Source organism: Lagopus leucura, unplaced genomic scaffold (genome assembly GCF_019238085.1).
Source record: "Lagopus leucura isolate 7727_CA_CO unplaced genomic scaffold, USGS_WTPT01 Super-Scaffold_100001, whole genome shotgun sequence".
Classification (NCBI taxonomy): Eukaryota; Metazoa; Chordata; class Aves; order Galliformes; family Phasianidae; genus Lagopus; species Lagopus leucura.
The window spans coordinates 95,570,451-95,597,715 of NW_024962262.1; the positions used below are offsets into that span (position 1 = coordinate 95,570,451).

Genomic DNA, 27,265 nt, shown 5'->3' on the forward strand with positions numbered 1-27,265 from the left:
GAAATCTCTCCTCAACTTTAGCCTTTAGCCTTCAATTGAAAATGACTTCAGTATGACATCTGAGGTGTATGTGGGTGCACCACTTAGGTTCTTAATCCTCCTAGTCTGCTTTGGCATTCATTCGTGGCACTCTCTCCATAACAGCTCCTGCAATGTGCAACTCCTCTCAGCAATCTGAGCTGTGATAGGTGGCTTTGAGCTTCACATTTTGAAGATTGTTATTGCATTCAGATATGAACCTAGTGCTTGTTCCAAACTGGGTTGTTAAACTCAAAATAGGCTGTGTGTTTTAGGCTAACTAGTTAATATGAAATCTTTCTATATATTTGATTTCTTAGTTTAGAATAAAAGTGTGTGATCATAGAATCATAAAATAGCCTCGGTTGAAAAGGACCACAATGACCGTCTCGTTTCAACCCTCCTGCTATGTTCGGGATCACCAACCACCAGACCAGGCTGCCCAGAGCCACATCCAGCCTGGCCTTGAATGCCTCCAGGGATGGGGCATCCACAGCCTCCTTGGGCAACCTGTTCCAGTGTGACACCACCTCTGTGTGATTCTAAGTTAGTGTGGGCCACCTTGCGTCAGTGTCTGCAGCCTGCTCAGGCCATGGGCTTGGTGAATGCCTGGAATCTTAGGAGTACTGAGATAGAAGCCAGTCAGGACTGGAAAACAGAGGGAAATCTGAGTTTCATGCCACTGTCTCTCTTGTCATCTGCAGGAAGCCGCTACCACACCTCTATCACATCCCCTGAGGCAGCTTATGGGACCCTTCTCTGGGCGCCTCTGCCCCAGGAGACACTGCATGGGATGGCAATGACACATGGAAAGAAGAGACCCATGTCCGCCATCCTTTGCCTCCTCCTCGCAGCCACGAGCTGCTTTGCCAAACTGAGTGAGTTTCTTTTTTATCTATTTGTTCCATTTTGTTTATGCTTTGTCTTGAGGCAAACCGAGCTTCCAAGATCTCATTTGTTTCCGAAGAGGTTTGGCTTCTCCCATGTGCGTACAGGATGTACGATGCTGCGATGTCCAATTACATTCTGAAGGGGGTGAACATCCCTGGCAGGGTGACACTCATTAGAAGAAGAGGTTACAGGTGGAGCTGGACATCTCTGCTTGGTGCTGCCAAGAAGAAATGGGACTGATGTATATTTCCAAAGTGTAGGGGGTGTGTGTGTGGTGCTAAGGAGAGCATGAGGCACAAATAGAAACAATGGGGTACAGCAGTTTTGCAGTTTTTTGCCTCTATCTTTTCTTTTGCTGAGACTCATGGGGCTTTCTCCTTTCCCTTTCTTTTTCTTTGTGTAGGTGAATCTCTTCAAGTTACTGTGCAGCCTGCCTCCACTGTCCAGAAGCCTGGGGGCCCGGTCAGCCTGGGGTGTGTCGTAGACCCTCCAGGAGTGAACCTCACCTGGAGACTGAATGGAAAGGAGCTGGATGGATCAGATGAGGTGCTGGGGATCCACATCGAGCAAGGAAAACTCATTATCACAGCTCTCAACAACCATACCGTGGGGCGATACCAGTGCATTGCTCGTGTGCCCGAAGGAGTCATTGCCAGTGTCCCCGCAGTGGTCACCTTGGCTAGTGAGTAACGCTGCCATCCTGTGCATTATTCAAGCCTCCACTTGCCCATCTGGAGAGGTTCATCTAACTTCAGTTGTTCACTCTGGCATGCAGGGAGGGCTCCTTTCACTTTTCAGGTCATTTCTTTGCACTTTAGACCATAGATTGGCTGTGGTGTCATGGCCCAGCCATAACCTATGCAGTCCTTCTGCACAGTAGGCTGCCTACTGTTGCATGCTAGCAACACAACACAGAATTCTCGTGTGAAATTCTCGTGAAAAGATTCCCTTTATTTTCTCAAGCAAGGATTTTATATTCTAACACACGTATTCAGTGTTTTTCCAAAACAGCTCATTTCAAAGCAGTTCATTGGCCCACCTGTCCCACAGCAACAGTTTTTACATGATCATAAAGAGCTGGAAGTTCCTAACTGACATGTGGTTGGTTCCCTTACTGCCATGCTGCCCCTTCTGGTTGCTGACTTCTTGAGGTTTCCAGAAAGTACATGTTGCTGGTCGTCACTTAACTTCTGCCTGCTCCTCCTTCCTCGGGCTTTTTTCTCTCCCTGCAAGGTCACAGTGGCCTGGCCACTGTGAGCCACCTCCTTTCTGAGCTTCAGGATTTCTGACGTGATCCTCACCACTGCTCCCTGGGGAGGCTCCATGTGGACCACCCTAGTTTGGGCACCTGAGAGTCTGATCCTCTCTGAGTCCTGTGCAATGTTTGGTGGAGCAGGTCTGTGCTACAGAGACCTCCATCCTTTAGCAGTGACAGCACTGCTTCATCTTCCTGGCACAAGGGGAGCTTGGGGCTAAGCCATAAGAAAGTGCAGAAGTGAAGATGTTTGTGCAAAGTAGGGGCTGGTTTGGCTTTAAAGCCAAGAGCTATTGGCTTGTCACTGATACATTAATCAGAAGTGAAATGTTTAGGCCAGGCTGAGTGGGAGGAGGAGGTGAAGGAGAGTTGCTGCGCTCCAAAGTGGGGTGGGAGGGGATTGTCACGGGGCTGAATATGTTAAGGGATTTGGCCTGAGCTCTGCACCGAGATTAAGTTTCGGAGAACACATTCCAGAGCAGAAAGGGCGTTGTGTGCACTGGTGGCCTGATAGAGGGAAGGAGAGGAGGGAGAGGTGGATTGGATTACCTAGGGCATGGTTTGCATTTAGGAGAGTGGGGTGTGCACAGCTCTTCAGCCTGATCTTTTCATTCTTAGGCTGCTCTTCTTTTCTCTTTTTCTCTTCACTCCAACCCACCACCAGCTCTGTATTCTACAGCAAAGCACGTCTGTTTGATACGCCTCCTTGGGTCTGGCATCGCTGGTGAATAGCAGATATGTCCTACAGCACCAGAGGGGCTCTTTGCTAGGCACTGTGGATCCCCTGTCCTCCTAGGGAAATAGGGGCCATGTCCTATTCACCATGGCAGGCTTGGACGGGGAAAACTTGGAAATCTAGGGGTGAAGAGAGAGCAGACAGACCCAGGAAAGACGTGGGGCTGGAGGTATAGGAGAGAAACCTTCTGAGGGGGTTCAGACAACCAGGTTTATGTCCATGAGACGGACACTGCTCACATCTGTGGCTCTGCAGTGGTTTTAAAATAAGAGAGGACACTGATTTGTGGTGGGACTGAGATGGATAGCTGTGATAGTGCATGCACCACAAGCTGTCAAGCCTGCTCCAGACCTCACCTGTAGGGCCTTGCTGTGAGCTGGTTTGGGGGAGACCAAGGTCTGCGCGGAGAGGGAATACCTGGCAGGTTGGCATTGCCACTGGTCCTTAGGGCTTCTTCCAGATCACCTGCTGGACTGAAAGAAACCCTCAGAAAGTCTCAGCCTCATCCAGAAATGACTTTCAGAGATGCTAGAGTGAAATTGGAATGTGAATATGAAAGCAGGAGGGAAAGAATGTATTTTTGAGATTATGGCTTAGGTTTATTTTGGAAGCAGATCTGAAGTCACGGGAGAAAGTGTCCTGCTAGATTTTGAGGGACTTAGGTAACATCTTCTGCCCAACTTTTTGGCTGCTTGCACTCCTTTTTCTCCTCCTTTGGAGGAAGTACCCTAGAGTGTCCCAGGCCCTTCATGCCCAGTTCTGCAGGGTCTCCTTGGATCCTGTGGTAACTCACAGGGAAAAGCATGCTGAAGTGCTTGGCTGGCAGAGCAGTCAGAGGTAGTAAAAGCCAAGCAACTCAGCAGTATTCATGAAAAAATCCATGCATTCAGCTCAAGAGCTATCCTGCAATGGATAGCCATGACATTTAAAACCGAAAAAATAATTGGGGTGAAGCAAAGGGAAGCACCTGCTGTAGTGGATCCCCAAAGCATGACCCAGCAGCCAGGGATGAGAGGAATGCTTGTGCACCCTGGGGATGCAATGGGGAGGCTCACACGTGGGGAAAGCCAAGATGCAGCACTCGTGGGCAGTGACCCTGCACGGGGTCGGGCTGGGGGTCCCTGAGGAGTTTGCAGCTGCTTGCTGAAACTGGCCCTATTCATTTTCCTTTGCCTTGGCCTCTCTGATGACAGCTCCCCAGAGGTGCTGGTAGGGAGGAGGCCTCTTGCAGGTTGGAAAAGCATTTGCTGAGTCGGCTTAGGGGGTCTAGCCCTGGGGGCAGAAGGGGTGTGAGGAGGTGAGAGAAGGAAAACACAGGTGGGGCTCCGTGAGCCTCTGTAGGGCCGGCACAAGGGCTGTGAGATGTCTGGGGGTGATGAGGAGCTGAGGGAGAACAAGGTTTCAGGATGCCAGAGGCTGGAGGCAGCATGGGTGTGCCCTGGGGGCAGTGAGAGAACTTTCACCTTGAGGGCCTGCTTTCTATTTACTGCTCTTTCTCAGAGTTATTTATGACCTCCCATTCATTTAATCCAATCCGTCTCACCCATCCTGCTGCTTTGCCCCCCATCTCAGGATTCAGCTGATTTCACTCTTGATGACAGTGGCTGGGCAGCTGTGGGGTTGACCCTCCTCGTGCCTCCTCACAGGCTGTGGATGGACACAAGGAGTGGCCTTTGCTTGCACTCCCTGCCACATGCAAGAACAGAATAACAATAATAATAAATCCTGTTATCCCAGCACAGCCGGGATTTGCAGCCGTGGAAAGGATAAGCAGTTTTTCCTGCTTGCATGAAGCCCTCGGGGTAAAGCAGCTGTCTGATTAGGTAGCTCTATTACGATGCATGTGGCAGAGGGGGAACTAGCTGGGAGCTGTGACCACCTGCAGGCAAAACTCACTGGCAAGTAGCTTGGCTCATCCCCTGTGAGGGAGCAAGAATTCAGGGCAGTAGTCCGGAAGGAATCTTTTATGCCTGCATATTGGAAAATCTCTCATCCTTTTGCCTTATTCTCGCTCCATGTCTATTGGGCCCTGTGGCCCCATTTCTTCATCCTCTCTGCAAGTGGCCCAAGGGAAGCAGGGAGAGCCACAGGCCCTGGTCCCCTCTGAGGGGCATCTGCAGCTGTGTAAGCTGCTGGGGGGTTGCGTGTGAAGGACCCCCCTGCAGCCATCCTCCGTGAGGCCACCCCAAGGGTCCCCACATGGGTATAGAGCTCTTGGCCTGGCTGTGGGGCTGCTTTCTGGGGTTGGTGTGTGTGCATACGTGTGTGCATGTGCAGATCCCTGCCAGAGTTGCTGGAGCCTATGCCTTGGCTCCAGAATCTTAATTTGGCTGTGATGAATCCAGACCACCAAGGCGCACATTAATTTTCCTGATGCTCGTTTATATTTTGTTGATCAGAGAAGTATGTGTGATGTGTGCAGGCTCTTCTCCACATCTTTCCATTTCTGTGGCTCCTGCTATTTTATTCCTTGATCGGGTAGGAAAGCGAAGAAGAGAAACTACCCGGCACCCTTCCCCTCCCCGGCAGCAACTTTCCTTGCTGGAAGAGAGCGGGTTGCCGCCAGCTCTTCACAAGTTAAGAGTTAATCTTCATCTGGCTTTAATACCCAGTGGAAACATGGCTCCCCTCCTCGGCTTGTCTTAAAGGATTAATGGCATTTCTGAAGTTCACCCTTATTCCTTCTTTTTAGTATTTTTTTTTTAATTGAACGATGCCAAGAAATTCCAAAAGTATGAAGCATGTTCGCTGCAAATCATTTTTATGACATTGCAAAACCTTCCCTCCCCTGCTCGGCCCACTCCCCTCCCCTCGAATCCGGGCACGGGAACACTCGCTCCCCAAGCAGCCGCCCGACAGCCCCTCCGCGCCGCCTTCGGGGAGGCTTTCTCGCCACCCTGCCAAGAGGGCTGGTTTTTATTTAAACCCCATAAAGGATCTTGCTTTAATCAGAAAGTCTGCTTGAGAAATTTCATGTCACTTTTCTGTGACTGTGGGTGGGAGAAGCTCGGAGCCAGCGTTGTCTCTTTCTCTTGGAGCGCTGCTCTCTTTCGCAGAGAACAAAAACACATTTTTTGCTGGCTTGGCTGCCAAGGGCAGACTGCACCGAGTCTGCTTTCCACAAGCCCTTCTGCTCCCCAGCTCCTCAAACTGCCCATGGGCACTGGCACCATGCACCTGGATACAGTCGGAAGGGATGGCTGAGCTGTTGACAGTGCAGGGCTTCATGCTCCATAGCACAGGGTTTGAGAATGAGTGCCCTCCTCTTCAGGTGGTGGAAGAGGTCATGGTGATGCGCAGTGCTGGGGGTGATGCCTTTGAGGAGCGTGTAGAAGGTTCCCTTCCTCATGATCACCCTGGTATCCCACCTTTTTGCCTCTTGCCACCCAGTGTCTGCACACCCCTGAGGCATCCCAAAATGGTGATTAAAGCATTGACTGTTCAGTAGTGGAACAGCAGCTGTGCTGGAACTAGGAGGTGTAGAAGGACCGCTTTTGGCTGCCCCTCAGTGCTACAGTAAGTTGGCTCCATTTTTACTTTGAGGCCAGGATTTTTCACACCCAGTTCTTCAACCATGGAACAGGCAGCTTCTCTTGAAGCTGTGTTTTAATTTACATGCTTTGTAGGAAGGAGAAGAAAAATATAGCCCTGATACGGGGCCAGTTTCCCTTGCTGCCATGGATGGAGCGGTCCTCTGCTGGCACAGTGGCGAAGCAGCCCCGCGTCTGTGGGGAAAGGATGAACTGGGTGCTGTGCCAGCTGAGATGTCCTGTTTGTTCCCTTTGCAGATCTCAAGGATTTCAAGTTTGATGGCCCTCACGTGATTGAGGTGGATGAAGGCAATACGGCTGTCATCGCCTGTGACCTGCCCGAAAGCCATCCCAAGGCCCAGGTTCGCTACAGCGTGAAGCACGAGTGGCTGGAGGCCTCCCGAGGTGAGCACCACAAAGCTCTATGCTACTGCATCCCCATGGCTTCAGCTGTACTCTTTTTGGCTGATCTGAGTGCAGGTTCTTTGAGGGTTTCTCACAAGGCTCCATGTGTTCCCACTGCCTGGGACTGAGGATCAGGTGTAACACCAGCATGCAGAAGGAAGCTTGGGGAAAGGAAATAGAATTAGGTGATGAACCACATTACTCTTCATTGAGTGTCTCCATATGTCCATGAAGTATTCTTCCAGCCCAGTCCCTGGATAAAGATGATTCTGAACCTGGGGGAATTCTTAAAATTTGGATCTAAATTCTGCAGCTTCACTCTCATCTACCGTACATACTTGTTACAAGCTAGCTTCACCTGCAGCACTTTTCCTCCCACAACTGCATCATATCTCCTCCTGATGTGTGAACAAAAAGGGCTTATTTCAGTGCTGTTTGTGTTATCCCATTGGTTTTTTTTCCTTCTCACTTGTCCACCTTTTCTCTTAGGGCACTGTTTCATCCAGGTGCCACATCTTGAGCCATGAGCCATCTCCTCTTCTCTCCCTGCAGACAATTACCTTATCATGCCATCCGGGAACCTTCAGATTGTCAATGCTAGCCAAGAGGATGAGGGGACTTACAAATGTGCTGCCTACAACCCTGTAACACAGGAGGTGAAAACCTCAGTCTCCAGTGAGAGGCTCCGCGTGAGACGTACGTTGCTCTCCTTTCATTGCATGTCACCTTCTTACCAATTTCAGTCCAGGGAGCATATACAAAGTGCTATTTTAGCTGGGTTTTGGTGTGAACTGACATTAGCAGCTGCTGAGAAAACCTATTTCTTGCAGGAGAGTTGCCCTGGGTCTGCTCCCAGGGCTTGTGTGTGCAGCCTTGGGATTGCCGTACCTCTTCAGGACTTACTCTTGGTGATGCATGAGTAAAGGCCCTTAGTCCGTCAGCAAAAGCACTTGTTGCATGCACAGATCTTTTAAAGAACAGCCTTCTTGTCCTGCTTTGCCACCTTCCTTCCTATTACCTCCTTGCTCCTCTACTCCCAGGCTCCACAGCGGAGGCCGCTCGGATAATCTACCCGCCTGAAGCTCAGACCATCATCGTCACCAAAGGCCAAAGCCTCATCCTGGAGTGTGTGGCCAGTGGGATCCCCCCGCCCCGTGTCACCTGGGCCAAAGATGGCTCCAGTGTCTCAGCGTACAATAAGACACGGTTCCTGCTCAGCAACCTTCTGATTGACCCCACTAGTGAGGAGGACTCGGGCACCTACAGCTGCACAGCTGACAATGGGGTTGGTGAGGCTGGAGCAGCATTCATCTTCTACAATGTGCAGGTGTTTGGTGAGTGCAGCTGTAGCTCTTGTTTCAGGAGGGGTGGGACTTTCTCATCTGTTTTCAGGGAAAAGTACTAATGCTGCTGTACTTTCCATCTCTCTGGATAAACCACAGTGTAAGTCACACCATGCCTGTGGTTCCAGTTTCTAGGAGATGGGATAAATTCTATCTTGAAGGCAAAATGTTCTTCCTTCCAGGTTGCCAGCATAAGCTTCCCCCTCCCATGGGGAAGCTCATCTCTTGTCCCTTGTGTCACTGGGTTTGCTCCAACACTTTTTGGTGGAGGACTGGCTCTTTCTCAGACATATTTGAGATTAGTATAGGGAAGGCATAAGAGAGTTTTGCTTTTCACTTTGTTCGGTAGGGAAGCTGTTTGTGGGGTGAGAAATAGAAAGAACACCACACCTTAGGTATTTCTACCACATATCTATCCCCTTCTTACAAACTTCAGGGAAGGTAAGCCCATGTTTTGTTGGACTGCATGTCATCCAAGTGTCAGAGTGTTGTTGGCACAAGCGCAACCTTTGCAGAGTACTGTTTCAGCTAAGAAAAAAGGGACTTATAGGTCCCTGCTGTCACTATGTGACTGAGAGGGGAAGCTGGCCTTAGGCCATCTCTCCTTTTGGTTCACGTGGGTGCTGATGTAACAAACCAGATCCATGTGGGACCCCATAAAGGTAGCAGGGCTGGCAGGAAGGGTTGAGCATCCATCCCTTCGCTCTCTTCCCTGCCAGAAAGGAGAGTGCAAAGCCAGGACTGTGCCATGCTCCCTGCCAAGTGGTCATCATTATTGTGCTTTTCCCCTCTCAGAGCCCCCAGAGGTCACGATGGAGCTGTCCCAGCAGATCATACCCTGGGGCCAGAGTGCCAAGTTCACCTGCGAGGTGCGAGGGAACCCCCAGCCTTCAGTCATGTGGCTGCGCAACGCTGTGCCCCTGTCTGCCAGCCACCGGCTCCGGCTGTCCCGCCGGGCGCTGCGGGTGGTCAGTGTGGGGCCTGAAGATGATGGCATTTACCAGTGCATGGCAGAGAACGAGGTTGGAAGCGCACAAGCCATGGTGCAACTGAGGACGGCCCAGCCAGGTGAGTCCCTTCATTGAAGCTTGTGGTCATTCAGTGCTAGAGGCCAATGAACAGCAAACGAGCGGTGAGGAGGAGAAGATTGGTGTGTAACCCTCCTGCTTGGGTTTGGGCTGCTGCGCTCTTCCTTCTGTTTCATCCTGCACTGTGAATGGTTTTGGAGATGCTATCTCCTCCCTTGGACCATGCTGAACTTACCTAGGGTCAGGGGGGCTCTCAGAGGAAGCCCCCTGTGGCACAGAGCTGTCCTGGGAGAGGCTCCCTTGAGTCATGTCATGTTTGTACCAGGAGAAGGAAAGTTTGTTTCTGACACTTTTTGGAGAGGCCCAATAGGCAGCACCACCTGGGACCTGATACCTCTTAGTTATCAGTGATGCAGTAGGTGAATAGCTCCAGATTTGTAAGAGGATTCAGGGGGCTTCTCTTAGCTCTGTCTTCATTGCAGCCTGGATCACACATTTACTCTGCCTGCATCACTCACTTACTCTCAGCATCTCGTCTTTCAGGAGCTACCCTCAACCCTGGGCAAGATACCCAGCTGGGTTCAGCTCAGCCTCCAACACCGTCTTCCAGGGACAGTGCCTTAAAGCTGCCTTTGGATAAAGGTAGTCCACCAAAGCCTGTGACCACTCCACTGGCAGCGTCTCCGCAGTGCTCAGCCAACAAGGAGCTGGTGTCTCCAGCCGAGGCCCCCATCATCCTCAGTTCTCCCCAGACATCCAAAACAGACAGCTACGACCTAGTGTGGAGACCCCGACCCGACAGCAGGGCCCCGATCCTCTACTACGTGGTGAAGCATCGCAAGGTATTGCTGTTTTGCCCTGCTCCATCTTTCTCCCATGCTGTTCTCTGGTGTGGCTGGTGGCCTTGTCGCATGCCCTGCGGACAGTGCACTGGGGACATGGGCACACACTGCTCACTGGCAGTGCGGGTCAGTGGGACAAATCCGAGAAAAGATGGTAGGGGTGTGTGTGTCAGCCTTGAAATGAAGAGAGTGCGTGTGCACACACCTGTGCCTTTCTGGCTCTCATAGCTGTGCTAACTCCCTGGGGAAGCTTCTAAACTACCGCTTCCTGATAGTTTTATTCTGGAGGCTGAAAAGCAGTGCACTGTAAAGCACGTGTTGGTGACACGCCGTGGTGCATGGAGCAGTGCTGAGCCCCACTGAGCCTGAAGGCTCCTGCCTTCTGCAGTGCCTCTCAGCCCAGCAGGCAGGGTGCGAGCAGAGCCGTTACCCAGCAGATTTTCTAAGTAGCAAAGCAAAGCACCATTGAAGTAAAAATTCTGCTAATGAGGTGAAGAGTACTTCTTGTCATTTTACTGGGAGCATGGGAGAAAAAGCCTGTATTTCCTTTGGGTACACAGATGGTTGCAGTAGAGAGATTGGTTTTGCAATGGGCTTTGAATACATTTCAGTTCTGGTATGTTTGGGATTCCCAGCCATTGCAAGCCACCATTTTTGATTATATGTGAATATATGTTATCTCTTTTCCCAGAATTTTTTGACTGGTATAACAGGAGGCTGTGGTAACACCCCCACATTGCTGATTTCTTTCTAAACAAAACTAAGGCCTGAGATTTAAATAACTCTCTAAAGCAAAGGCAGAAGATGCCAACACAAGAACACAATGGGGCAAGTTTCAAAAACAAAAGATGCCAAAAGCCTCACCAGACTGCATAGGGTCTAGTAGTCTGCCAAGAAGAGATTTGTTCCCCAGTGGTGTATCATGTAACAGGCAATTCTGTATGCAATATTGGCTTGCAGGCTGGAGTTTGTCCATATTTTACTTGTTTTTCAGTGCTTCACCTGGAAGGGGCTGTAGGGCAGTGGAGGTCATCGTGGGTCACTGCAGTTTGCAGTAATATGTTTTCAGTGTAGTCCAAATTCTCAGCTGGAGACTCTTTCTTGAGATGCTGAAGGATTGTGTGGAAAGGAATTAGTCCCAATAACCCTCAAACTTGTTTAGAGAGTCTCTTTCTATAAGAGATCTGTAGGATCAAGTTATATAATGATCTGGTTTAAACATCTCTGACTGGAAAAGCATGTGTGTGGAGAGGGAAGGAATCAATTCAGCAACAAAAGAAAAGGCTCTTTGTGTGAGAAATGGCCGAGGAAAGTAAAACCTTCTGACAGGAGGCTTAAAACTGTCTGGGCAAGGGTCTGTTTTTCCTCTCCAAAACATATACGGATGTCTCTTCTCCCTGCTCCTACACTAACCCTAAAATGTCAGCAGCCCGCAAGCAGTCAGATGCTGTGTAGTTATTATCTTTGTTTCTTAAGAATTTCACTTTTTCTTTCCTGGATGCTTAGCAGTCTTCAGGACTCCCCTCCCTGGCCTCAGAGCTCTGTGGGCTCAGGAATAAAAATAAAATGAGGCAGGCATTAATCAGTCAGTGTCAAACGCCTGGAGAAGATGAATGATACGGCTGAATCCTGGCATTTCCGTTCTGTCGCGTTGCCTGCATTGCTAATGCTGCTTTCGGCACCGCGTCACCTCAGCATCCTGTGTGTTTGCCTGCAATAATATTATCCTTGCAGCTGGGGAGAAGGCAGAGAATCCCACCTTCCCTCCTGCTCTGTATGGGGTGGTGGGACATCACTGAAAAACAAAATATGTTTCCACGTCTTTCTTAGGGCACAGCCATACAGCATCCATTCCCTGCAGGGGGCATTATAGTTCAGCCAAGAATTACTCAAGCTGAGGCTGCATAGCCTTAATTCTGTCCATTGCCTGCGTTATTCTCCCAGCAGGTGGCCAATGCCTCAGACAGCTGGGCAGTGAGAGATGTGCCAGCCTCACAGCACCGCCTGACGCTCACCAGGCTGGATCCTGGAAGCCTCTACGAGGTGGAGATGGCTGCTCACAACTGCGCCGGCGAGGGACAGACGGCCATGGTGACCTTCCGGACTGGTAAAGGTCAAAACGGTCTTGGGGTATTTTGCTCTGAGGCAGTGGGGTGCCCTCATTCCCCTCTCGGTGTCTCAGTTGGACACCTGCAGAACCACAGAGAATAGGCCTGAGAGAGATGTCAGGAGGTCACTTAATCCTTCCACTGCCTGGAGGAAGGATCTGCTTTTGGGATTTATTCCAGACAGGTGTTTCTCTGAGCTGTTTTTAAGAGAAATCCAAGTCTTCCTTGCTGGCAGTCTGCTTAGTGCCAAAAGGATGCTCCAAAAGTCTCAGCTCAGTCTTCCTGTGTCCCCGTGCTGCTTTTCCTGTCTCCAGAAAGTGTGGAAGATGGCATTCCCTACATAGAAACCTTCCCTGTGGAGAGGGCTGCTCATGTACCTTCTCAGGCTCTGCGTTGAGCTGATTACCTCCTGCTCAGGCAGAAATCGAGTGACAAGATTTTCAGAAAACTAATAAAAAGTTTTAGAAAATTACACATCAGTGGGGGCAAAAATAAATCAACAGTATAACAAATCTGACTGTGTTGCTTTAGTTCCTCTCTGCAAGTTGAGCACTTTGAGTCCTCAGGACTGTTTGAGTCCAAAGACTATTTTCATCAGCACTGTGACTAGGAATATTTTCTTTATTCATCACAACAAAAATTAACTCTTACCCACACCACTGTGTCCCTGATGCCATCTCTCCACCCTACACAGGCCGGCGCCCAAAACCAGAGATTGTTGCCAGCAAAGAACAGCAAATCCAGAGGGATGACCCAGGCACGAGCACTCAGAGCAGCAACCAGTCTGACAACAGCCGGCTGTCCCGTAAGGCTCTGGGCAAGGCCCTTCCTGTTTTCATCTCCTACCCCCATGTGTCTCTTCTCTGTCCCCAGTGTCAATCTCCCCCTGCTCGCTGCTCCCACGTCAGTGAGGCCTCCCATTCTATCTCCAGACTCTCATCCACACTTCTCATTGTGTCTCTTCTGTGATGGGTGCACACACCTTCCTTGAGCAGGAAAGGGAAAAAGAAGTGAGATACAAACAGCAGTAAAAGATATTTGGAGAACACAAACTGAAAGGAGTGAGGATCTGGGAGTCCCAGCTCTAATGAAGAGCACTTGGGACTTAGAGAGCATGTGGGTGGGTGTGATGCAGGCTGTCCTTCACCTAAATCCCTCTGAGCTACAGCATCCTCCAGACATTTTAGAAGTGTCTTGATGTTCTCTTGTGGCCCTTGCAGCTCCAGAGGCACCAGATCGTCCAACCATCTCCATGGCATCAGAGACATCTGTGTATGTGACCTGGATCCCCCGTGGGAACGGTGGATTTCCCATCCAGTCTTTCCGTGTGGAATACAAGAAACAAAAGAAGTCGGGAGACTGGGTCCTGGCCACCAGTGACATTCCTCCCTCTCGCCTCTCTGTGGAAATCCCAGACCTGGAAAAAGGTAGGCAAGAGTTCTCTGCTTCGTGGGGTCTGTAGGAAAGCCGTGCAGTCCCTGTAGGATGGTGAACCATCTGTCACGTCGCACTCAGCCCTGACATGTGTAAGCAGAACAAAGCCTCCCCAGCTCCAGCCTTAGGTGTATGGGGAAGTGCTGCAAATGCTTCTCCAGTTTCTCCAGCTGCAGAGACCAACATAGATTTGACCTCCCTCAGGGAGGCTCATGCATGCTTTTCTGTATTATGGGACATAGTTACTGAAGGCATTAGTGTCTTGTTTTTGCAATTTACTAGATAGGACAGAACTTTTCTTTCTGTAGCCACAGGCAAGACAGATGGACTTGCAATTCCCATTGAACTTCACATGAGAAAAAAAGGCATCGTTGTGTGGGACAGCTTTAAAAAGCAAAATACCTACCCATACTTAAAGAGCAGAAAAAGGATGTCCCAGTTAAAACGGCTTAGGCTTAGAACTTTTATCTGAGATTTATGTAGCTAATTTCAATGCAATAGAGGAAGGATGCTATCTCGTATCTGCTTTAGGGTAAAGGCAAATTTCTGGCATCTCTGAATCCAGCCATCTACCCCATGTCCCATAACTGCTACATGACTTCTAGACCAGCAAGACAGGAACTGGGAGAGACAAATAAAAGCAGACTCTGTCTATCACATGGCCGAAATGTGTTTGTACTTCAAAGAAAACATCTCTGTAGTTTTTTTCACTTTCTGGAGAAGACAAAGCCCCCTCTCCACAGCCAGGCCTCTGTTGACAATAGAACTCTTGAAATACATCAGTGCCGTGTTAATGAAACTTCTTTTATTCCCCATTTCTTCCCAAGGGTTTTCCTATAAGTTTCGTGTCCGAGCACTGAACATCCTGGGAGAAAGTGAGCCCAGTGCTGCATCTCGGCCATATGTGGTGTCTGGGCACAACAACCGAGTGTACGAGCGCCCGGTGGCTGGACCATACATCACCTTCACAGATGCCATTAATGAGACCACCATCATGCTGAAGTGGATGGTAAGCTTTGTGGGGGAGAAAGAAGGATCTCTGCAAAAAGCAAGTGTGTAGGTGCTTCTTGCCCAGCTCACACATCTTCAAGGCTGCCACACCGGAGCTTGTCAGTAGAACAGATGGATTGGAGGTCCTAGAGTTGTCACAGGCGTTGAGGGCTGGGCTTGCAGAAGTGCAGGAAGTCAGAGCCTAGGAAACCTTTTAATCTGAATCCAGCATTGTAAATGGGAGGCATTTCAGTGGATAACCTCTGGTTCTTGACCATTTTGTTCAACAATGCGTGGGGTGGCTGCTTGCTTTCCTGACCAAATTCCTGGAATCTATTAGCACCTCTGTCTGCCCCAGTAGTTTCCAGCAGACATGTCCTTCACTCTCACTTGCTAAACAGCAGTTCTAAGTGCTGGTAATCATGTACAGCAGTCCAGCCCTGAGGACTTTTAGGAGTGCGCAGGATATATTGGCTCACAGGCCCAGATCCAAGTGTTTCCAACAGCTTAGAGCTTATTTAGAGGGATGTGTCACACTCTTCTCTCCCAACATCTGATTCAAAATTGCTCCAGGGCAGGATGGGCAGTGATGTTATTTTAAACACACTAGCTGATAAAATACTAGATGAAAGCTTGCAAGAGCACATGGAGCTGGGGCAGTGCAGCCCCAGATGAGGGAGGAGCAGAGTTGTCGTCAGAAATACGTGACTTCTACAGTCACTGGTTCATAGCAGGATAGATGCACTTTGTCTGGATGCCATGAGTTTGTTGAAGTCAAGGTGATGGTGTGTTTGTCCTTGCCCAGCTGAGTAACTTGTTGAGGAAAAAGAGGGGCAGAGTAGGGACATGAAGATGATCAGAGGGCTTGAGCAGGGGGGACCTTCCATTACCTGAAGAGGGCCTACAGGAAAGCTGAGGAGGGATGTTTTATAAGGGCATGTAGCGACAGGATGAGGAGAAATGGCTTTAAACTGGAAGAGGATAGATTTAGAGTAGATGTTAGGAAGAAATTCTTTACTGTGAGGGTGGTGAGACACTAGAACTGATTGCTCAGAGAAGGTTGGATGCCCCCTCCTAGGAGGCATACAAGGCCAGGCTGGATGGGACTTTGACCAACCTGGTCTAGAGAGAGGTGTCCCTGCCTATAGCAGGGGAGTTGGAAGTAGGTGATCTTAAACATCCCTTCCAACCTAAACCATCTGATGCTTCAGAGAAGAAGAATCATGGAAGCAGAGTATAGAATGGTGGGGTGGACAGAACCAAATTAATGGCCTTCCTGCTGTGTGACAGAAGCAAGATGTGAGAGTGTAAAACATCAGTGGTCTCTGGGAAGGAATTTACTTACTATGAAAACCAGGGGCAAGACAAGGAAGAGATCCTCTGCTGGGACTTCCTCCTGTTCTATCCCATTTATCCTGACTGCTCCTCACCCAGAACAGTATGGATCTGACAACACAGACATCTCTGCTAATTTCTGCTCTTCTTCTGCAGTATATCCCAGCCAGCAACAATAACACTCCCATCCATGGCTTTTACATCTACTACCGCCCCACAGACAGTGACAATGACAGCGACTACAAGAAGGATGTGGTAGAAGGTAGGAGATATTTGGACACTGGTCGTAACTGCTGGTTCCTCCTGTAAGAGGATGTGCCCAGAAGGAGCCCTGTGTACCAAAGGCACAAGGCTCCTGCTGGATTATTTTTTTTCCACCTAGCACTGCTGCAGAGGTGGGTTGTCTGCACACAGGAAGCTAATGACACCCTGTGTGTGTGTTCTGTCCTCAGGAGATAGATACTGGCACTCCATCAGCCACCTGCAGCCAGAGACCTCATATGACATCAAGATGCAATGCTTCAATGAGGGTGGTGAAAGCGAGTTCAGCAATGTGATGATCTGTGAAACCAAAGGTGAGCAGCTTTGCAGGGCACATGTGGGAGCCCAGTACTCTGTCCCTACTGCTGTCCAGAGCACAGCAAGGCAGGAGTCATCTCTGCCTGACAGCATGTCATCTAAGCTCTGGCACGGGGCAGAAGAGGGCAGGTCGGCTTGGTTATGCTGTTGCTAACTATGTGCATACACCCACACCAGTACTCGTATTTCTTAAGCGTGTTGCTCTTCCTCCTGCCATGGCTGTATCTCATTCTCTGTCTCTTCTTTCATAGCTCGAAAATCTCTTGGTCTGCCGGGTCGTCTTCCACCCTCAACAGTGGCACCTCAGCAGCATCCCCCACTTAGCGGTGGGCACAGTGGCCTGGGGACAGGAGCCATGGTGGCCCGTTCCAGCGACCTACCATACTTGATCGTAGGCGTCGTGCTGGGCTCTATCGTACTCCTCATCGTGGCCTTCATCCCCTTTTGCCTTTGGAGAGCCTGGTCCAAGCAGAGTAAGGGTCCTTTCTTGAGGGCTGATTTACAAGATGTAACCTTGTGGGTTAGATATGATCCTGGATGTAATTGGATCAAACATCCAAACCGTGAACGCTGCGCATTCTGGGAAGCAGGGAAAGAAGGGCAGAGGTTCCAAATGTCCAATGGAACCCTCCCATCAAGATAAAAGGCCAACATTCATCCTTTATCTTGTTTACCATGTTAAGAAGGAACCCTGGGACTTAGAAGAGGTGGAAAGGGGCACTGCCTTCCCTTTTGTATCATTTATTTCTGAGGATGCTTAGTGTGCCAAAACACCTGCCTGATAGGACAGCCTAACACTATCATTTTCAGTAGTTCACTTCAGGAAGCTCAGCTTTACCTCTGCTTTTGGTCTCAGACTGTCTTGTTCTTCTTTCTGCAGAGCAAACCATTGACATGGGCTTCCCAGGAGCTGGACTGCTGGTGTCATCCTGCCAGTACACAATGGTGCCCCTGAGGGGCATTTCTGCTCCTCGTGCCAACGGACATCCCTATGTTAATGGGCAGCCCTATGCCAGTGGGGCACATCTGAATGGCATCTGCCCCTCCGCAGGAGTGGACTATGTGAGCACAAAGACCCAAGATTACAGTCCAGATGACATGCAGCAGGTATGTCCACACCCTCATTTAACAGCTGATTTGACATGAGCCATGGCCATGGTTGCATGGGAGGGCTTCTCCAGGCATGCTTGACACTTTTTGCAGCACACAGAAGTGCCAAAACTGACTCCTTTTTGAAGTTTCCCTGTTGCAGTGAAGTTACGTGAGACCTGGGATGAGCAGGAAGGTCTCCCAGTGACTTGTGATGAGGTGGCATCCTGGGGCAGTAGGAGGTAGTGAGCAAAGACTACTCCTAATGGAAATGGTTTCTGTTTCTCCTGAGCAAAGCACCCAGGGACTGACTATGCTGAGTATTCTGTATGTTCACAGTAAAATCAATGCAGTGCCACAGCAGAGAGTATAAATCGGTTATCGTGAGCCGGTGATGCAGCGATAAGTAATCTGAGTTTTTCAGTGCTTAGTTGTACTCTGTTACAAAAGAAACAGCTCCAGCTCTTTCCACCTTCCATTGTAAGAACTTCACCATTCTGGCTTGTGGTTCAGGTTCTGCTAGAAATCAGCACCAATCTCTTACTGCTGCTTTTTGTCATTGCTCTGCTAAGATCCATTCTCTCATTCCAGTCACACGAGGAGACCAATGCCTTGCTGCAGGCGAGAGTGCTGCAAAATGGGAATGCCCAGCGAGACTACCAGCCCACCAGGTTGGTCCTGGCTTACCAAGGGGAAGGATGAAACAGTCGATCATGTGGGGCCCATTGAAATACATGCTTAGGATGGCTTGTGCAAACATGCCCTTGTCTGTTCCAGTTCACTTGGGAAACAAACCTGTGCTCCAGCATTCAGCCTTTTTGGTTTAAGCTCTTTTTCACATACCTCATTCCTCTAATGGTTGGAAAGAGAGGTGATTTCACTTTAGAGATGGCTCTCCCGTTTCCTCCTTGTGCTCCTAAGCATTGTCTGGAAAGTACAATGAGAGAAACTAACATCTGTGGCTGGATGCTGATAAAGAGAAGTCCAGGATCTGGTGAGTTGCAGACACTTAGTGCCTCATGTTCAGATGCCACGTCATTATTCCCATGCTCCCCAGGAGGCATAACTCCTCCAAGCTTCTGTGGCACTCATCAGGTTTAGAATCACAGATACCAGTTCGCATCACCTCGTTCCCACTCCACAAGTATATCCATCTATATCCATCTTTCTCCTCATTTAGGAATGTTTTGTCATTTTATCAGTGCAGCTGGCTGAGATGCTGCAGGAAGCATACCTTTCAAGGAGGAAATATGTGAATAGTGCTGAACTTCTTTCTTTGTCTGTCTGCCTCATTAGATTGCCGAATTCAAGACCAGAAGACAGCTCTTTCCTGTACAGCCTCCCAGATGATTCCACTCACCAACTTCTCCAGCCACAAGATGACTGTCCACACCTTCAAGAGCACTTCATTGGCCTGCATCATCCAGCAATGGGCAATAAAGTGGGAGGTCCCAGTTTGGATCCTCGACGAGATCCACTGTTCCACCGTGGTCAGTGGTCTGGAAAATTCAGTGCTTGCTTCATCTCATTGTTTTGGTCTTATTTTGAAGGAAAACTTCACTGTAGAAGAGGCTTGATGGCTTTGTTCGTGCTCAGTTCTGTGGTGCATGGACTGTCTCTTAGAATAGCATGAGAAGGCCACAGTAGCAGTTGGGATTGTAAACTGCCTGGGCCACTTTTAGAAAACAGATTTTTCATTTCTCCGTAAGATGGCATATATGGTGCTGGAAGGATGCATACCCATCTGCAGTTGCAGAGATTAATCACTTAGTCCTTCACCTTACATCTTCCACGCTGGTCAAACGGCAAGGTCCCTGAAAAATTCTGTGAATCTGTCCCACTAGGATCTGATCTGTTGATCCATCCCTCCTGCAGCGTGGATCAAACACATTGCATACGAGCATAGGAGAAAACTCCCCTATAGCCAGGACTTTTAGAATGCAGTTCTTGGTCTTTGATCAGACTATCTATCCTCATAAAGTGGACTGTTGACTAGAAAGCTATCATAGTATCTTTCGTTTCTGTACACATTTTAATTCTCTCTCACTCCTCTGCCTTTCAGGAAGCCCGTTCTGCCTAGGCCTAGTGCCAGTGGAAGAGGTAGAAAGACTAGACTGCTGCCAGTCCAGAGGAGACCTCCATCCCCAGGCTCCAGTGCTCACATCTTTGAGTCAGGACCTACCAGGACATCTGAACAGCAGCTCACTATCGCTGAGGCCCTTAGAGACTCACTCTCCTATCAGTTAGGGACTAAGCTGCCTTTTGCAAAAGACTTATTCTAAAGAGAAAAAAAATGGGTATTTATTTTTGTATAACACCTCTATTTATATATTTATGCACTTGTATATAGATGTATATGTGCCTTTTATAATGCTATGGAGACAGAAGGCATCTTCAGCAAGGCAACAGGAGGGCCCAAGAAACAAAGCAGCAGCTACCTGTGGCTGTTCATCAGAGCACAAGACAGAAACAGCAGCACAAGGGATATTGCAAGACATGGGTCCAAACGAAGCTGCTGCCACCAAGATCAATCAGCCTCCTGTGGCGAGGGCTTCTCCTTGCCCACAGGAAGGCATGTCCCAGGAACGCACTCCTGTGAGTGGACTGGAGTTCTGCACTCTGCCTAATCAACGTAAACAAACTTTCACATAGACGCCATCTGCAGCTGCATATCTGTAAAGACAAACCCATGCTTTAACAACTAAAATAAAGGCTTACGTATTTTCTGTGGCTGGTTGTATGCTAAAACCTTCCACAGAATGGATCGACGTTCTTTTTCCCTGCGGAAACATGGCAAAAAGGACTCCTGAGGGAAGGTGACACTTTCTTGCAGTTATAGTTTTCCTCTAATCTATGTGAAACTTTTCAATGCTGAGCTTAGGAGAAAAGGGCTGGCTGCTATCTATGCCAGCTAAGTGATATAAAACCTCTCACAGGGAGCAGAGCCAGGGAAAATTTTCATTTACATCTAAGGATAGCTACATGAGATTTGGGAAGGACACCCAAATATCTGGCCCCAGTCTGCACCTTCACAGTGACTCGCTGAAGACAGGCAGCACAAATATCATTCGTTTGCTTGTACTCGGGCCAACAGCAGCAGTTTTTGTGCCTGGCTGGGACACAACTGGATCCTGGCTGAAGGTGCACCAGACAGAAGCAATGAGCAGGGACGGAGAGGGCAGAAGAAGCAAGAGCAGCTGCAGGTTGTTTGAGCTTTTTAATTAAAAAAGAGCAACCAACCCCAAAGGTTTGTGCGCTGTCGGAAACTTTGCAATGGAAGAACATTGCATCACAACCCCTCCACTTGGAGGTTAAAGAAACTTCAAAGTAAGACAAAGTAAGCACTGTCTGTGATCACTCACTGTCAACATCTCAAATGCAAGAAAAGTTAGAACCAGAAAACAAAGACTAGCTCTACTCTCTAACACATGCAAGTCAGTGAAATTACAGGCTGACTTCACATTTGCTATAGTTTTCTTGTTCCAAATAAATGGGGCATCCTGCACTGGAGTGCAGCTTCCCACCTCCACAGAGCAGGGTCAAGGCTCTCACTGGTGCCATACCTTTCTAGCATTGTAGGCCCTTGAGGATAAAGGTCCCCTTGCTTTCCCAAGCATAGTGCTTCCCATCTCTTTTTACAATATTCCTAACTCAGTTGGGAGACAACTGCCATTGCAGTGGGAATGTTCAACAAGTAACAAGATGCACTCTTAAGACAGACCTCCTGTACCAGCTACTGAGAACCCAGATGCTATAGATACAGTTGGCCATGTGAAACATTCTCACTTCCAGCCTTCAAAAGCCATTTTGTACTGAGAGCTAATAACAGGCGTGTGCACACACAGAGCATCTCTTTTGTGCAAAGCTCTGCAATGGACTGACAACAACATCATTTACTGGTTGCAATTGCACTTTTAATTCCCTACCCACCATTACAGCCATTTTTGGATAAATGAAACAAATTTAATCCTTTACAGTGAAATCCCTGTATAACCAAAACTATAAATTTCACATTTGCAAGTATTACTACTGCCATAGTTCAATGCCTGCTTTTAAGGGTCACTTGAACTGCTAGTTACCTCTCATGGTTTAAGAACAGGGAATATTTCATCTGGTGCCTCCAAGTCCTGTGGTGATGAAGGTTGTAGAAACTGATTGTTCCTGGTTAAGAGACTGAGTTCTTCAATTAAATGCCCATCTTTTCTGCTTAGAAGATTGATTTCTTCTCTTAGGATGGCTTCGTCATGAGCCAAACATTTCAGCTGTGACTCCATCCTGGCCTTCTCTTTAATATCAGCAGTTCGGGGGCCCTGAAATTCTACTCCCTGTAAGGAGAGAGAAAAATTGCACCTATAAAAAAAATGCAAGAATTAACAGTGGATTTTTTTGCATCTGGCAAAGTGAAGCATTCCAAGAAGTGGGACAGTGACTGCTCCATTCCTCAGTCACAACTACTTGGAAGACAGAGTAATAGGCCTTTATCTTTGGCTCAGTCTGTTACCAATGGCTGCCTTATTCCCTAATAAAGAGAAAGAAAACAACTCATTTGTCTGTTTCCATGTACCAAAGGAATAATTTTGACTTTCTGCAAAACATTTTCTAATTAGAAATAAGATGACTTTACTTCAGTATTAGAAAGCAGCTAAGAAATTAACAGAGAAGTTACAGCATGGCCTACTTCAGGATCAGTTCATCCATTTTCCTCTGTGGAGAAGACTTGGAGCAGCCATTCTGCCTTTGCCACTAGGCAACATCAGCCTGAATGGCTGACTGCACAGCGGATTTTTGACCAGGGAGATGGTGAGGGCTGGATGAACTGCTTTCAGCTTTCTAACAGTCCCAAACCTGCATGTAGTACAGTAGCTTAGAAATTTACCAGATCATCCTTCAGTGAATCCAGCTTAGTTTCAAGTTGCTGCTTTTCAAGGCAGAACTGGTTCAGCTGCCTCACCTTTATGGTGTTTTCTTTTGTCAGCATCATTAGCTTCTGTTCTAAGTCTGAGATTCTTTTCTAGAGAAAGAAATAAAAAGTTCAACTAGGAGGAGTGAGGATAAGAAGGATGAAATGAGGACCGGACCTTCTGCATCACAGAAGGGACGGAAACAACAAACTGATCCTGCATACAAGTGATCCTGTGATGCCTTTCATGCAAGCTGTTCTGTTGTTGGTGGCTTTTTTTTTATCTCTTTTTTCTTTTTGTTGTTTTCTTAGTATTGAAAATGACTAAGCATTTTGGCAAAGCAGGTAGGCAAAAGTATGGGAAAGGGAAGACTGTTAGGCACATAGTAATCCATTCGTGTGTAAGGTATCAAACTGGCACCTACCCCTGCCACAAGCCTGCACAGGTGACAAACAGAGGAGGCTAAGGCTATGAGTTTCCAATTTGAAATGCAGCTCTCACACCCAAATCAGGGAGGAAGACAGGGGTTCTTTGCATAGCTACAAACACAAGACAACCAGGAGAGCAAAGAACTGCAGATCTGAACATTCTCCTTTCATGAAGTATCACGCTGTGCAAACATGCATAGGAGTGGGCAGCACAGTTCTTTACGAAACAAACCTACTTTCTGGAGTCCATTATGCAAACCTTGCGACATATCCAGATGTATGCTGTGTTGAAGGATACCAGACTAACTTTTCTAAGGAGCAGAGCATTTCCCATAGCAAAAAGTAAGCCCAAAACATGTTGACAACTGACATTAACAGGAAGAGGTAGAAATCACAAAACCTATTAGGAGGGGCAGGGGTGAAATATTAGTCAAACAAATTCAAATTAGGCACGATACTCAGAGATATTTTCTGGCTCTTCTGGGATACTCTTGCATTCCAATTTTTTTGTCTACATATTTTTAAAGTGTCAGAAAAGAACAGCATTCTGTAAGGACAGCTTGGGACTGTTGCCTGGCTGCACTATAGCAGCTGAGCCTTAGGTATCCCAGGAAGACACGCACTTTTCATGCTGCACAGTCTAGTGTCCCAGGCATCAGCCAGGGGTGCACTGTACTCAATATAATTCATCAACAAATATGATGGAAGCAGGCAGTAGATACTGACTGCCAGCTGAAACCTGCAGGATAGCACTCTGGGAGAACCTCTCATAGGGACTGAAACAGAAAAATGCACTGGAGGCCAGTTTAAAAATAAAGACGCCATCAACTGCCTGCATAAGAAAATAGGATGTGAAGCAGCAGCAGTGCAAAGGTAGGAGTCATGATGGGAAGTCACAGAAGTTGGACATTTTGGTGACACCTGTTGGTGACAGGTGAAAAAAAATCAAACAAAAATGAATATGTTGAGAAAACTTTAGCGTAGCTATTCAGCCCCAGGCAAATGAAGACTTAATAGAACACACATACACCCTCCTCCCATTCTTGCACCTTACCGTACACTCGTTAATTTCCTGGGAGTGCTCATATTCTTTCTCTATTATTTGCAATTTCAGCTCTTCCAGGCGTATGTTAACAGAGCGTGCTTGAACTGCTTCAAAATCAACCACACGGCCAAACTTCAGCATCATCAGCTGACTGCATTTCTCTTCCAGATCTAAAGGGAGAGGCAAGGCACAAGTGGCAGAACTGCTTTTCATGGGTTAAGAAGAATTTGTTCCGTACCCCCAACTTTTTGCCTGAGCTTTGTCATATACGATCCATAATAAACAATTCACATGAATTCAATAGAGCTCACAACTGAATACTGCCATTTGTTCTTGCCTGTGACCACACCTGAGCTATCACTAAGCCACATTCAGCCAATGCCAGCGAGCCATCCCCACACCAAAGCCTCAGCAGGCTGGCAGAGGAGGTTCAGATGTTGCAGACACCTCGACATATCTGCGTCTGGTTCTTGGGAATGTAAATGTTTTAATAGAGAGGTTTTTTAATTCCTCTTATGTTACACAGGGAAGAAAATGCTTTTAAAACTGACCTATCACAGCCTAGTGATTCTACAGTGCTGGAGAACTACCAGTACTTCACCCAAACAGTCCACTTGATACACTTTTTCTGCAGTGACCAGTTGTGACATTTGGGTGAGCATAAAGACAGATCTGCTGACTTAGTCACAGCCAGTGAGAAACAAGAAACCTGTGCAGTATGAAGTCTGTTACTCACGTTGAATAGTTATCTCCATCTCCTTTTTGTCCCGGACAAGCTGCTTATGTTGCTTCTGGGCCTTCTTATAGATCTTTCTCTGCATTATCTTTTCGTGATGTAAGTCTGCAATTCTCTTCTGCAGACACTCTAGGGACTGGTTGGTAAATACCAGAGCCTGGGAGAAGTCCCTGGGTATCTCCCCATTAAAGAAGTACTCCACCTGCCAGAAACAGCCACAAGCAAGGCTGACTTGACTTGTTTAGGGTGCTGTTGACAGTTCTGGATAAAAAATGTGTGAGAGTTTGTAAACTAATGAATGAGGAAATAGCATGGGCACAACTCTCATGTTTGGGGCCAGGAAATCACTGCCACACAGCAGAGCTCAAAGATGACTTAGAGCTATGAGGGCTCCCTATGTATGAAGCTGATTACTCTTCTATAACATTGAGAACAAAAATGGAGTGGGGGACTCCTGTTGAGAGTCTTCTGTCTTTCTTAGGAATATCTTAATGAGGTAGATAAAACAAAGACAGAGATGCTGAGCTTGCCTCAGAAGCATACAAGCCACTACAGGCAGAGGCCTATCTCTCTGAGGACAAGATTCAACCCAGAGGAAATTACAGCATTGTCTGGAGTTTTCCCCTTCATTTTCTGTTTATCAGCCCTGGGATAACAGCTGCATAGATGAATGCATTGTATGCAATCCAGCATTTTTGAATTGGGCAAAACTCCCATTACTTTCAATAGTTGTTTCTTTGTTTGCTTGTTTCTATTGTGTTGGTTGTTATTTTTGTTGTTGTTTTTGTTTTTCTCAAGAGATTATTAGTAGGCACAGACCTGAAGGAATATTCCATTCCAAACCTGTAAAGCACTTGAAGGCAACACACATTTCAGCAGTGTACTGACTCTACCTGTCCTTACATGAGCAAAAACAAACCCAGAGGAAACATGACGTTCAATTAATGCCATTGTCATTCCAAGGAGACAATGGTGGATCAGGAAATCAAAGGCCTCAAAAGCCAGTGACACCACTGTTTAGATATACATAGGCCATTTGCACCTGTCAAAGGTAAAACTGATAAACACACAAAATCGTGAATTACCTGATGGAGTTTCAAAGGCACAACTACATATAAGTCATTCAGCTTCTGCTGCTTTTCCCACTGAAAGATGTCAAGTTCCTTCTCTGCTGTTTTCAGACTGGATTCTATTGATTTTGCCTGCAGAAAGATAAATCGTGGACAGACAAAAATCCTATATTATTCAAATATGCAGACAACAGGGTTCTATGTTAGAGTCCTTGACCTGAAGGAAAAGAAGCATGGAAAAAAATGTTCTTTTTTTTGGTACAGATTATGATAGATGAGTTTCATAGGTTAACATGAGGCTCATCTATGTATTCAAACAGAATTCTATGATGAATACTTTACACAGGTACATTCATAAGTATCTTCTTACTTGTGAAGCTACTTCTTATGTATTAAGAGACAGCTGCTTTGTTTAATGTGCATACAAAAAGCTTCTAGATCAACAGTGTCTGCAAGATATTTTTATTGTTTCATGCCTGGAAATGTGATTCTGCATGAGAAACAATTCAGAATCAAATGTCAGACCCCAGGGTGAATATGTGGCAGCTGGCACGTAGGAAAGCCTTTAAAAGCAAAACAAAAAAGCGTTGTAAGTTAAGCTTATTTGATGGGACATTTTTGAGACACAATAAAAGCAAGCCTTGCATAATGGCATTTTGGCAGAACTCTTTCTCTATCCCAGAAAGCCCTTTAAATTAAGATATTTTTGATTTAATATAAATCAAATGTCTTGACGAATGCAGGACCTCGTAAAAGCTGAAAGGAAAACTCACACCAAGTGAGTTTATTCAATAATTACTATGACAAAGAGCAGAAGAAAATAACCAAAAGCAAAAGAAACAGATAGAAATGGAGCATTTTTATGCATGTATTCTAGCAAGCATTTGCGTTAGGATGACCCTTTATATTCTCCATCCCCATCACTTGTACACAGGGGGGGCCAGGCTACACCAGGTGTGCCACCTGAATCAGAGTCTGCCTTCTGTTAGGTGAGGAGTCTAAAACTTAGGTCCCCTAGCAGCCAAGGTCGGACCAACTTGATTTGCCTTCTTCAGGAGGACAGGCTCATAGTGAGCTGCCTCCTGCCTGTGTGCTAGCATGGAGATATCTCCCCAAACAGAGGCCTCTTAAAAGGTGCGGACTGTGTTTTTATGCCTTAGCCAAAATCAAGAGCACATTTTCATTGTACTGGAGCCAGCTGATGCTTGCTGAGAACAAAACACTACAATACCTTTTTGACTAAGACATCATATTCCTTTCTGAGTTTAGCAGCAACTTTCTTCTCCCTTATTAAAGCTTCCTTAATGTCTAACCACTTTTCCCGGAGCTGGATGGTGTTTTGGAAGAGTGCCTTATCACAGTCTGAGAAGGAAAGGATCAGAAGATAGCTCAGTTTTCTTATAACTGTACAATTCAAGCTTGATTTAGTAGCTTCCCTGATGGTGCAGGTTTCCCAGCATTCTCTATAATGCCCTTGGTTCCTTAGGGCTTTCTCAAACAAA

General features: G+C 47.4%; 2 protein-coding genes across 6 annotated transcripts in view; one reads left to right on the forward strand and one right to left on the reverse strand.

Annotated features, from left to right (window-relative positions):
* Positions 1-20,309, forward strand: part of BOC (BOC cell adhesion associated, oncogene regulated) — a 44,046-nt gene extending 23,737 nt beyond the window's left edge. For 2 of the 5 annotated variants that reach the window (XM_042866680.1, XM_042866684.1), the window contains 18 exons: positions 723-896; positions 1,313-1,591; positions 6,689-6,835; positions 7,388-7,531; positions 7,876-8,169; positions 8,974-9,246; positions 9,750-10,048; positions 11,993-12,161; positions 12,851-12,961; positions 13,377-13,583; positions 14,418-14,599; positions 16,072-16,177; positions 16,368-16,490; positions 16,746-16,967; positions 17,375-17,601; positions 18,175-18,254; positions 18,880-19,073; positions 19,646-20,309. In XM_042866680.1, coding sequence (XP_042722614.1) covers positions 812-896; positions 1,313-1,591; positions 6,689-6,835; positions 7,388-7,531; positions 7,876-8,169; positions 8,974-9,246; positions 9,750-10,048; positions 11,993-12,161; positions 12,851-12,961; positions 13,377-13,583; positions 14,418-14,599; positions 16,072-16,177; positions 16,368-16,490; positions 16,746-16,967; positions 17,375-17,601; positions 18,175-18,254; positions 18,880-19,073; positions 19,646-19,830 — 3,327 coding nt within the window. In that variant the 5' untranslated portion in view covers positions 723-811 and the 3' untranslated portion in view covers positions 19,831-20,309. The remainder of the gene's footprint in view (positions 1-722; positions 897-1,312; positions 1,592-6,688; positions 6,836-7,387; positions 7,532-7,875; positions 8,170-8,973; positions 9,247-9,749; positions 10,049-11,992; positions 12,162-12,850; positions 12,962-13,376; positions 13,584-14,417; positions 14,600-16,071; positions 16,178-16,367; positions 16,491-16,745; positions 16,968-17,374; positions 17,602-18,174; positions 18,255-18,879; positions 19,074-19,645) is intronic. The other 3 variants (XM_042866682.1, XM_042866681.1, XM_042866683.1) reach the window with 3 other exon arrangements.
* A 1,184-nt stretch (positions 20,310-21,493) lies between these two features.
* CFAP44 (cilia and flagella associated protein 44) overlaps positions 21,494-27,265 on the reverse strand; it is a 44,294-nt gene continuing 38,522 nt past the window's right edge. The window contains 6 exon segments of the mRNA XM_042866833.1: positions 21,494-21,908; positions 22,460-22,594; positions 23,967-24,127; positions 24,694-24,895; positions 25,779-25,895; positions 26,995-27,125. Of these exon segments, the coding sequence (XP_042722767.1) occupies positions 21,666-21,908; positions 22,460-22,594; positions 23,967-24,127; positions 24,694-24,895; positions 25,779-25,895; positions 26,995-27,125 (989 nt within the window). The 3' untranslated portion in view covers positions 21,494-21,665.